The 12,492-nt window shown below is 36.3% G+C and overlaps 1 protein-coding gene across 5 annotated transcripts in view; it reads right to left on the reverse strand.

The window, feature by feature from the left end:
- Positions 1 to 12,492, reverse strand: part of tep1 (telomerase-associated protein 1) — a 171,710-nt gene that overhangs the window by 49,012 nt on the left and 110,206 nt on the right. For 4 of the 5 annotated variants that reach the window (XM_051923147.1, XM_051923148.1, XM_051923150.1 and 1 more), the window contains exons 30-35: positions 11,686 to 11,842; positions 11,119 to 11,252; positions 9,216 to 9,304; positions 3,237 to 3,351; positions 1,640 to 1,886; positions 1,425 to 1,542 (exon numbers count right to left, since the gene is read on the reverse strand). In XM_051923147.1, the coding sequence (XP_051779107.1) occupies positions 1,425 to 1,542; positions 1,640 to 1,886; positions 3,237 to 3,351; positions 9,216 to 9,304; positions 11,119 to 11,252; positions 11,686 to 11,842 (860 nt within the window). The remainder of the gene's footprint in view (positions 1 to 1,424; positions 1,543 to 1,639; positions 1,887 to 3,236; positions 3,352 to 9,215; positions 9,305 to 11,118; positions 11,253 to 11,685; positions 11,843 to 12,492) is intronic. The other variant, XM_051923151.1, reaches the window with a different exon arrangement.

Here is a 12,492-nt window from a genome sequence, read left to right on the forward strand (position 1 = left end):
TACAGTGTACCCTTATGGTTTTGGATAAGGAATCCCAGAGGTTTTTTCTTTTCCTTTCTTTTCTGAACAACAGACCCATTGCATAATTAGTGTATTTGATTATCATTTTTCTTTGTTTTCCCTTACTAATATTTTTAAAGCACTTTGAATTATACTTTGTATTGGAAAGTGCTATATAAATAAATTTTGTTATTATTGTATACATGCCAAAACGAGAATTACTAATGTACCAGAACCTAAAATATATTTGATTAAAAAATATGATTTGAATAAATTTGAATTACATTTCTTCACTTTGTACTGATTTCTAAGGTTGGTTACCAAATAAATTTTATTTCTCATTCTACTTGTGCATGAAGTGGGTGTTGTACTGAAGAAGGGGCCTGAGTTGCCTCGAAAGCTTGCATATTGTAATCTTTTTAGTTAGCCAATAAAATGTGTCATTTTGCTTGACTTTTCACTACTTGTGCATGATTAATCTAACTGCCTCGCAGTTAGAAGACCCGGGTTCGCTTCCTGGGTCCTCCCTGCGTGGAGTTTGCATGTTCTCCCCATGTCTGCGTGGGTTTCCTCCGGGTACTCCAGTTTCCTCCCACAGTCCAAAGACATGCAGTTTAGGTGCACTGGCAATTCTAAATTGTCCCTATTGTGTACTTGGTGTGTGGGTGTGTGCGTGTATGTGCATGCTCTGCAGTGGGCTGGCGCCCTGCCCGGGGTTTGTTTCCTGTCTTGCGCCCTGTGTTGGCTGGGATTGGCTCCAGCAGACCCCCCGTGACCCTGTAGTTAGGATATAGCGGGTTGGATAATGGATGGATGGATGGGAAAAAGTTTGTCTTAAACATCTGTATATTAGAGGGAGCCCTTTAATGATATACTTAAAATAATGTTTCTTTAAAATATTTTTCAGGCATACGTTTCACAAAGGCATTTCAGTCATGTTCTTTTGGACATGTAATTGTATTGACTCCTCTACTTCCAAGGTATTTTAACCGCAACCCTTACCAGGAAAAGCAGTTTCAGAAAATGAGATAAAATTAGAAGAAATTATTGTATTTTTCCATGCTCTCACTTATAAAAGTCCACCTACACATCCAATTCCTGAACCCGCCTTATTTAATATTAAGACAAAGTAAACATATGAAAAGCTTGTTTTAGAAGTAAAATTGCTATAGGAATAAAATACATGCCACTGAATTTAAGGGGATTAAAACAAAAACTAAAATATGATGAAATTATTAAAATATAAGAAAAAGTAAAAACATGAGAAAAAGCTCTTAAACTCCTGGATCTCTACACAATATAAGGGAAACTCATTAGGGGAAAAAATGTTTCACTCTTTTTAAAAAAATTAGAAAGTATTTTTAGTAAACACATGTATCACAAATGAGAACAATCATCTTAGTAAAAACAGAAGGTAATCTTACCTGGCTTGTATCTGTTGTAAACACGTGAATAAGTCCTTGATTTGTGCCCACGACTGCTACCCTACCAGAAGGACTCACAGCCACACAAGCAGGAATGGATGTAAAGTGCACTGTTTTACTGAACAGGAGCATATATATTAATGTAACAAGGTTAGTTTTCTTTTGAAAAAAGAAAAAAAACACAAGGCAACCTAACTAATTGTAGACACACTTACCTAATATTCTTCCTTGCTTGCTGAGGTTTGTTGAGCCACTCCATCACATGGAAGCCTGGAACCTTGTTCTCTAAAACACCCTGAGCCCAATGAAAGACAGCAGTAGAGTTGGGCTCATTAATAGCTTGCTGCAGGAACAGACAAGGTTCCCGGGAAAGAATGGAGTGATTTTGATGAAGGAAGTTTTTAAAGGGCTCTAGTGAACTTTGAGAAGATAAACCTGGATCTTCACGCGAAATTACTGAATCTGAAGCAAAACAGAAATTTGGTTGTGTTGATGGCACGCAAAATTAATATAATAAAATAATGCATAGAACTACATCAAATACAGTAAATATATTTTGCTGCTTATAAAATGTCTACAATTTATCTCAAGGAAAAAAGAATTAAAAATTAAACTGTATTATTTAACCAAATTCCTGATTCCACATTTCCCTGATCAGATTCAAAGCGAATTAAAACCTATTTAAGGAGTTATTTTCATTACTTACAAAAGATAAAGTAAATAAATGTTACACAGTTGCTTATTATAAAAAGTAATGTGCTACAAACAGTGCATTACTTTTATTTGTGTTGAATGAAAAACTGCACATTTCACTAGCCAGCATTTATGAAATCCTAAGCCCATGGACCTTCATGAAACTGACCAGAAACATAACCAAATTTGATGATATTTTGTGTTTTATAAATACTGTAGCACCTCTAGATATGGACCTGAGAAAGAGACTTATCCTAGGGGATGGGAGTACCTAGAGAATCCAGATATACTGTAACAAGCAGTCCCCGGCCAGTAGATGAGGGCGCAGACACAGCAGTTAGACAGTATTTCAATTGCATGCCCTGACACCATGAGCTGCTGTGATGACCATGTGCTTGCTGTGACCTTAACCTGGGTGGTTTACATTTACCCCTCAGACTAAATGTATACTTATAATTTCTGTTCAGTACTCTTCACTTGATTGCATGCTATGCATCTCTTCCTCACTAGCCATCACCAGACGGCCAGAGTGCATGCATGCAAGATAATACTTCAACAGCTTCTTTGTGAAACAAAGCAGTAATGTTTTTTTTTTCTTTTGAGGGGTGGGAACAATCTTCCATAGTAATGAATATCTTTGTTTCTTGTTTTTTCTTTTTTTTTAAATTTTGCAGGTGTTTTTACTTCAAGAAAATAATCGTGCTGTTACTCATTACTTTAAAAAGTAATCTATGTAACACACATTACTTAATAATAATAATAAAATAATTCATTACATTTATATAGCGCTTTTCTCAGTACTTTTAATGTGTTACCCCCAACCCTGGTAGCAAATATCCTTAGACTAGGTGTCAGTCTACAGCTGAACACGTGCACATTTAAGATATGACATTCACCTGAACAATATGTCGGACTATGGAAGAAACTCTGTTCTCAGGAGCAAATGCACATGGACACTGGGAGAAAAAGTAATGTCTGAGCAGAAGTTTTCCTAGCAAAGTGCTCCACTATACCCCATCCAAAAAGTGAGTCAGCAACAATATGTAGAGAATTATTTTTGCCATCCCAAAACTGGACTGAAAGCTTTGTATGAGGATGAGGTCTATATTTGATGCTTACCATATAGGTTATAGGCCTCTAAAAGTTCTGGAAGCAGGCCTAGTCGTACATGTGCATATATAAAATTTACATTGCTAAGCAGACTATGCAGGTGATGCAGCTCTCCACTGTAAACCTAAGAAAATAAAAATGAACAGTATAATCATGAATAGGAAATATATTATCTTTGCAGAGTAAGAGTCTTACAGCTAAAAGTTTGACCATCCAAAGTTGTTTAATTTATCCTTGCAAGTTTCAGAAAGTCAGCATCTTGTTACAGTAACAAATATATCCTGAAGTGTATGTTAAGTTCTGTTAAATAAACGTATGCCTATTAAAAATGCTGCAGGAGTCCATTTTGTTTGACATAAATACACAAATAAATAAAGACATTAATCATTTCTATATCCTACATTGTGAGAAAATGCCCAAAGTTTCCTATATTTCTTATGCCCAGGCTCTTGGAGATAAAAATATTGCAGTATTATAGTTACTTTCTGTAGGACTTTCACACATTAACATAATTTAATTTCCCCTATATAAAATGGCAACACTCGTTCGTGTCCCAGGTTCTCCCTGTGTGGAGTCTGCATGTTCTTGCTGTCTGCGCAGGTTTCCTCCGGGTGCTCTGGTTTCCTCCCCCATCCAAAGACATCCAGGTTTGGTGATTGGATGATGCTGAAGTAGAGCGTCTTTGATGTGTGGCTGTTTGTGTATGTGTGTGTGTATTTGCCTTGTAATGGATCAGTGCCTTGTCCTGAGATTATTCCTGCTTTAGCACCCAACAACCCTGGCCTGGATTAAGTACATTAGAAAATGATATACAGTGTTGATCAAAATTACAGAACAACTTTCAACTTCCTAAATTTCAAAATCACTGCTTATACCTATTTGAAGTTATCCTCTGGAGTAGAAGGGAGCATTTTAAGCATATTTCATAATTTAAATATATTCTGAAGCACAATATAAAAACTTAAATCACACATATGAAGAAGGACTCTGATCAAAACTAGAAAACATTTTCAGATAGCTCCAAGTTATTGGTGTTAATATGATACCTGATGCTAATTTCCTTAATTATTTGACAAGCCCTATTTATATGGCAGCAGTCCTAATTCCTCTGCAAAATGGTGAGCCGCTCAAAGGTGACTACAACTCTGCGACAGCAGGTTGTCCAGATGAAGGCCGAAAGGATAGCCCTTTTAGCCAATGCAAGAGATGTTGGTTGTTTGAAGTCGGTGGTTTCTAAAGTATGAAATTCCCCAAAAATGCTGGTCATCCATGTAAGACAAATACACAAGAGGACAGGATAATGTGGACACTCTCAACAGGGAATCGGTTCAACACTGTAGCTGGATTTGCTCGAGGGTAAGGATCTGTCTTGGCATACACAGTCTCAATGTTTAAGACAATTCGGACTGAAAACCCACTCTGCAGTGACCAAGCCTCTCATCAGCAGAAAGAATCAAAAGACTAGACCAACCTCTGCTGAGAAGCACATTGTGTGGACAAAGGAGAACTGGTCCAGAGTTCGCTTTAGTGATGAGAGCAAGTTTAATTTATTTGGGTACAATGGGAAATATGTTCAGAGTCAAACTGGAGAAAGACTGAACCCAAAGTGTGCAAAGAAGTCAGTTAAATTTGGAGAAGGAAGTTTCATGGTTTGGGGGATGTTTTCTGCAGCAGGAGTTGTGCCCTTATACAGCTGTATGGCAGGGTGACTGCAAATGTTTATCAGAACTTCCTTCAGCAACAAGCGGTTCCTTTCCTGCAAGCATCTCCCTATCACCCCGCAATTTTCATGAAAGACAATGTCCCCTTTTTTACTGCCAAATGTGTGAAGCAGTTCCTTGAAGCCAACAACATTGAAATAATGAAACGGCCAGCACAGAGTTCAGATCTAAACCCGATCGAGAATCTCGGTAAAATCCTTGGCGACAAAAGTTAAGGCTAGGAAACCCACTAAAATTAACAAACAGTGGAAGAGACAGGAAGAAGAATGGATCAAGATCAAACCAGCAGTGTGAGAAATTATTGATGTCCTACAGGCGCAGGTGTGCTGAAGTCTTTCAAAGAGGGGCCTCTACACTTCCTAATGAAAGCTGTAACCCTAAAAATAATTTAGGTGTAATTTTCTTTTGTGCAACAATGGGTACTATTCTCTAAATCTTATCACTGTGTTTTCCACAAATAAAGGTTTTTGTTGAAGTGCCTTGATTATTGTGTAAAACATGCTTCTAAAACAGTGATATACCTACAGCTAATATTCCTTCAGATTTTGAGCCATGAAGAAAATTAGCAATATTTCAGAAAAGGCAAGTGTTCTTAAATTGATCTCTAATTTTGATCAGCACTGTATGTAAAGTGGCCATCATACATCCAAATGCTTTAGCTTTTTGGGAAAAATAAATTAAAATACAATATAATAATCATTATTAGGTGTAAATGAAAAAAAAAGAATAATTTTTTAACTATATCTTCCAGTAGTAGCATGTAAAGTGAAAACAGTAACATTTCTAGTACTGTATTAAGATTACATCTAACTATGGAAAATAATGACAGAGTACTATCATTTTATTGAATTTTAATTGATCAGTATAAACTTAACCATATAAGAAAAAGACAATGCACTGTAATATTTAACTCTGTGCAACAGGATAGTGTAGTCCATACTGTCAAAATGTGTACATGTCATTTACATAGATAAACATGCATGTCAAGGTAACACATATATCAATGTGTACTTACTGTATGCATCCAAATGTTGGAAAGTTTAGTATTTTAGTTATGACATATTAAAGTTTTAAATATATGTAAGAACTGTGAACCTGTACTCAGTGAAGAGCCCTACACAAGAATAACTTGAAATTGAAAATAATGCATTACATTTGAGTCTACACACTACTAATCCTCTTTAATAAAATCCCTGTGTGCGTCCAGGTGTCCGTGTGTGTGTGTCTCCTGGTGAAGTGTGCATGCGCGGGGCACGGTGAGATGTGCGATGTTACTGTCAGAGAAAATTACAGGCGTTTTACGGAAATACAAACCAGTATTACTGCGTGAGGAATTTAAAGGTACACAATACAGTGACACATATTACAGCCACATACAAGCCAGTATTACTATCAGAGAAAATTAAAGGCATATTATCAATGCGCATGCCTGTATTACCGCCAGAGAAAATTAAAGGTATATTACGGACGTACAAGACAGTATTACTGTCACAGAAGATTAAAGACACACAATACACGGCGGCAGCCCATAAAGAACGGTCAGCTCAGCAAGTAAACATCAACAAAAGAAAGGCAGAAAGACAAAGAAAAATACGACCAACAAACAGAATGAGGTCAAGGTCCCTTGCCATTTAATATAGACTGTTCCTGCTAATGTTTATGCACTACTGTTCTAGCGCCTGTTATTGTAACGGGCTTAATGACTAGAAATTAAATAAATATTAATCAGCATCCTAGTGCCTGGAGTTGGAATATGGTCACCATCCCTCATCCAGCTTAAGGAATATGGCATCAAAAAGGGCAACCGTTCTTAAAAATATCTGCTGCAATACCCTATTTGACAAGAGGTACAAACCATGGGCAGGGTACATCCCACAGTACCCAGTGGGCTCTGGCAACAGGCTAGGTCAAACAAATAAATTTTGGGGAAACACAGTTTATGACAGTGCCAGATCTGTTGTACTGTGGGCAATCTGATTTGGTAACAAGAGAAATAAAGGCAAGGCAGTGAGTAACAGGTTTGAAGCAGAGAACGAAAGAGGTAATAAAGGTTGAAACTTGTGATATTGGTTGAATGATCAGAAAATTGTGCAAAGTGGAGGAAATTCTGAACAGAAAGGAAAGAGGAGATATATTCTGTGTACAGGAGGTGAGATGGAAAGGCAAAGGCAAGAACCATCCAAGTGGGTGTAGTTGAAGCTACAAGTTTTTATGGCAGGGATGCAGTGATGGCTATACTGGGATTGATGTACTTATGTTACAAAAATGGACAGATAAAGTGGTGGAGGTGAAGATGGTAACTAAGCTTGCTGTAATCATTAAACAACTGATGAATGTACTCTTAGCATATGCCCCAAAGTTTGGCTGAAGTATTTTGAGACAGGTTTTATTCCATGATGTCTGATTCCTCAGGGAGTTGATTGTACTGGATGGTGACCTGAATGGGAATATTGGAGGAGGTGCTAGTGGTTATGAAAGAATCCAGTGTGGCTTGAACTTATTTATGAAGAATGTTGAGGGGGAGAGAATTCTGGATTTTGATGATATAATGGAAATGGTTGCATGCAACCAGGGCATTTACCAGGGCTAATTAGTGCACAAGTACATACGTCTGAGTAATTGATGGTGAGGTGAGTGCTAATTAACTTCATGGGTTAAAAAGGCAGGGAAGGGAGAAACAGGTGAAGCAGTGGTTTTAGGAGAATACATAGAGAGGAGGATGGAGCTGGAATCCTAGAGTGAAAGAGCCATGGGCATAGACAGGATCCAGATCTGTTGAATAGTTTTGGAGGAGCAGTGAAGGACCAAGGGAATGGCTGAAGAGAGAGTGTTAGTCTAAGGAAGGATGAGCTTTGGAGGTAATTAGGCAATGGGAGCTGGATGCAAATGTTGCTTGGAGTCTTTGCCAGTTATTCCAAGAGTACACAGAGGATGAATGCACTGTAACAGTGCCTGTACTTTTTGCGATGACTGAAAAGAGTGAGACTCCCCCCACTAATCCACACCATATTTTATAGGAGTACCATTGAAAGTCTGCTCTCTAGCTGCATCATTGTCTAGAACGGGAACTGTAATGTTTCAGGCTGTAACACACTACAGTGGATAGTGAGAGCAGCTGAGGTTATCAGTGTGCCTCTACCTCTCCTGAAAGACACTTACCAAACCCGTTGCTATAACAGAGCCAGTAATGAAAGATTTGCGAAAGATTATTCCCATCCGTCACATGGACTTTTCTCTCTCCTACCGTCTGGCCAATCTGTTTCTCTAAGACTGAGTAACAGTTTTATAACACAGGCCATCAGAATTCTGAATGCAAAAAAATGTCTAGTTCCTGTTTAACCAGTGTCATTCCAGTGCACTACCGCATTTTATGCTTTATATAATTATCATATTACACTTTGGACTTTTCAACAGCATCTGCACTTTATCTTTTGCTTATTGTTACAACAAGCACATTTTTGTCCTGTTATGTGTTTTGACAATCTTATATTCTCATTACACACTCAATGAGGTTCAAGGCTATAAAATTGCCTCTGTACAATATCTTACTTATCATGCAATATTGCTTTATTCTATAAAGGTTTAAATTCCTTTCACACTATACTGCTATATGGATGTGCTATTTGTTTATTCAATTTATTTTATTATATGTCTGTTTACTGTATTGTCTCTGGCACACCTTGCACCTCGTTGTATATTGCTATATGTTGCACCGGGGCTCAAGGATAAATGCTGTCTCATCTCACTATGTACCTGTTCACAGTTATTTATGACAATAAAGTAATCTTGAACCTTGAACAAATTATTGAATGAGATATGATACATAATACCACTAAGCACAAGCTAGTATACACGTTCGATAAGTATTTAACCTTGTGTCTCCCAATTCAGATAATGGAAGTGACATGTTTGCTTCTTTACCTAACTGCCTCTGATTCTAAACCTAGCTCCTTTCCTCAACCAGCTGCTATTGAAAGTTGTTTTCCTTCTCTCATATGTCTTTAAGAGTGACTGACACTATTTTGGTTATAGAAATGATGAATTATTCTTTATCACATGGAAAGCTAGTGGTTTTTGCAGAGAAAGGAAATTTAGATTTTTTTTAATCACTGCAAACAATCTTGCATTTATAGTCTATGGGAGACAAGATAATAAGAATTGCATTGCATTGTGTACACAACAATAAAGTTGAAATTAACAAAAATAAGACAAACGTTATATTTCATCTATCCCACATAAAAAATCATTGAAGGAAAAGAAAACTTACAAGATGTATTGGAAGTTCAGTCAAAGCAGAAGCATCGCAATGTTTAAATGTCCCATTTCTATCTGGATCCGAAAGTTTCCACAGATGAGCTATAGGATAGGGAGAAGGAGTTATTTAGTTTGGTAAATATTTTACAACACAGAAACAATAAATTACATAAAAGGTGGATCACCTTAAAAATGCTTAGACTTGTTGTGTTATTTTAATAACAATATTTAACTACTAAAAATGTTAACAAATAGTAGTAGCAAAAAAAACAAAACAACTATAATGTAAAATTTTATGGTACGATCTAAATTTAATAAATACTTTTTTATATAAAGCATTTAGCAAGGACTGTTATACATTTATAACATAGTGGGATTTTACTGACCGTCAATTTGCTAAAGGTAAATGAATATATTTATTAAGACTGATATATTGAGATTGCTCTAAAATCTAGATTATAAATAAACATTTTATGGTAAACAAACAAAAATTTGTTTTTGCCAAGTAGATGTCATGGATTCTATTTAAAACATTTGGATTAAATGATATATGGAACTAAAACCTACATTTGACTTCCAAGATATCCACATACTGTATATAAAATACTAAGGGTTGTGTCCATCTGTCACACAATAACTCATAAATCGATGAGACCAGAACCTTGACCTTGGTCTTAATTGAAAGCTTTTTATGCAATACATGCTGGTGAAACAAAAAATTTGGGTAGCGGCAACCTTCGCCAATTTTCCAGGGTTTCCGTCTTTCTTACAGAAAAAACTGCTTGAGATTGTAACATTACAGAAATAAAAAGAACGATGTCAACATCTGCTGAGAGTGAAGTGTACTGCTGAGGCCACTCATAGGAAGAAAAAGAACAATAAAAATGGCATCTGCTAAGCATCAAGTATGGGAGACTGAATGCACGCACAAGAAAGGCAGATTGACAGACAAATGCCTCCGCAAAATGACCAGTGCTCCTTTCCCACACACCATGATGGAATGCAAAACACCAGCGGTAACATTTCTTGAGCATAAAGCCAAACACTAGGTGCTTCAGTAACAAAGAATGATGAGAAGTAAGCTTGAATATAGAGCTACTGAGCAGCTGGCTAATACTATGGCCCACTGACACGCCACTCATACTCCATGATACAGAATGGAAGAATGACAACAACAGACAAATGTCTGATGACAAATGAAGAAATTGTCAAACATACAACTTCCACTCAGATGCAAATTAGATAGATAGATACTTTATTCATCCCAAGGAGAAATTCACATACTCCAGCAGCAGCATACTGATAAAAAACAATATTAAATTAAAGAGTGATAAAAATGCAGGTATAACAGACAATAACTTTATATAATGTTAATGTTTACCCCAACCCCAGGGTGGATTTAAAGAGTTGATATAATATAGTTATAATCATCAAAATTAAAAGAAATAAAACATTTGAAATACATCAGTCTGTGTGTAATGAATTAATCTAATATATAAGTTTCACTTTTTGAATGGAATTACTGAAATAAATCAACTTTGTCATGATATTCTAATTTTATGACCAGCACCTGTATACCGGAGAAGCCAACAATTGATGGTTAGCTAGGGTATAGCCATGTACATACCTACAATAACAAGGATGGCCTGGGGTCATCAATAAACACAACTTATATATTTTTGAGATGGAGGAGTAACACTAATATAAAATGTGAAATAACCAAGAATATATAAACTCCACAAAGACAGTGATCAGCCTGTAATTCAAACCCAGTCCTTTGCAGCTGTGATATATCAGTGCTATATACAAAGCCAATATGTCTTCAATGTTTCATTAATAAGGATACATTTTTGTAAATATAGTGTAATATATAATATTACTATAGCAATATACAAGTTAATTTGTAGATGCTTTACCAGCAACAAGAAGATGAGCTGTTTTTTCCAGGGAAAGCTTCTTCAAGTAATGTTGCTCTAGTGCCACTTGTATAATGCTGTTTTTCAGGAGTAGTGGTGAATCAGAGTGTTCAGTATGATGCTGACCAATCACGCTGAAAAATATAAACCCGTTATATTTTAATTGTAAATTACAATTTAATTGTAATTTTATCAAGCAAACAATTCTTTGATTGATTTAAAAATCTTGAACTAATTATATTAAAATGTACTGATAATAGCAAAATTACAGTTAAGTAGCTGTGGGAAAGAAACAAGAGACAGTCAGAGTCACTATCAAGCCAGGTGACACCATATCACTAATATTACTATAATTTAAAGGCCCCAGGGATAATTTATTAAGAATACAAATATAAAGTATAGAAACACATCAAAAAGGAAATGGATTACAAACCACATCATAACATTGCTTTATCTACTAATTAAATTGTAGCTTTTATAACCTATTTCAGAAAAAAAAATGGTTTGATGATTATTCCATGAATTAATTAATAACAAATGTGCCTAAGTTTTAGGTTAAACTGTTACCTCTGCAAAGCCCTCATCAAATGGGCAAACATTGCCATTGGAATAATATTTCCATTAATCCTTCCAGAATTCATTACATCATTCCAAGACAAAGCACGATTTGTGCGTAACATGTTGCACATCGATAACAAATCATAGAGATCTCTCTCTCTTAGGCCTGGAAAAAATAAACAAAATTATAAACTGAAAGGCACAATACACACACACCCAATACACAGTACAGTCCTCTCCACATACCACTCCTGGTAAAGATGAGTGAAAAAAGGTTGCAAAAATCTTAATCTCTCACAAAGAAAATGAAAAAAATCCAACACTACTGTGACTGTTCGTTTGTCTGTCCAGAATTTTAAATCACCTGTAGCTCAAAAACAGTTTGACCTACTGACCTGAAATTTGGTACACAAATACTACATGACGTCTACTATCCGCTTTCGGGTGATGATTTACCACCAAGGTTATTCCTCTTTTTGTTTTTATTTTATTGTAGAAGCAACTCTCGGCAGCAGCCAGCAGGGCGCCAGTGCGGCGCATGCATATGGGCGCCTTTCTCATCCCTACCACCTTCGCCGTCACTTCCTCTACCTCTTCACATCTTAAATCATTCTTGAGACAGATTGAATATTTAAGTCCCAGCTTAAGTGAAAAATTAAAGAAAACATACTAAGTAATTGCAACACAAACACTGACTTAATCAGTTTAATGCAAAAAGATGGCGACGAAAGAAGAGAAGAAGCGGGCCGCTAGGGTGGAAGAAAAAAGAGCTGCTCAGGAAGTAGCAAGCACATCAACATCTGAGCAAACGAATGC

The sequence above is a fragment of the Erpetoichthys calabaricus genome, chromosome 2 (genome assembly GCF_900747795.2).
Source record: "Erpetoichthys calabaricus chromosome 2, fErpCal1.3, whole genome shotgun sequence".
Classification (NCBI taxonomy): Eukaryota; Metazoa; Chordata; class Cladistia; order Polypteriformes; family Polypteridae; genus Erpetoichthys; species Erpetoichthys calabaricus.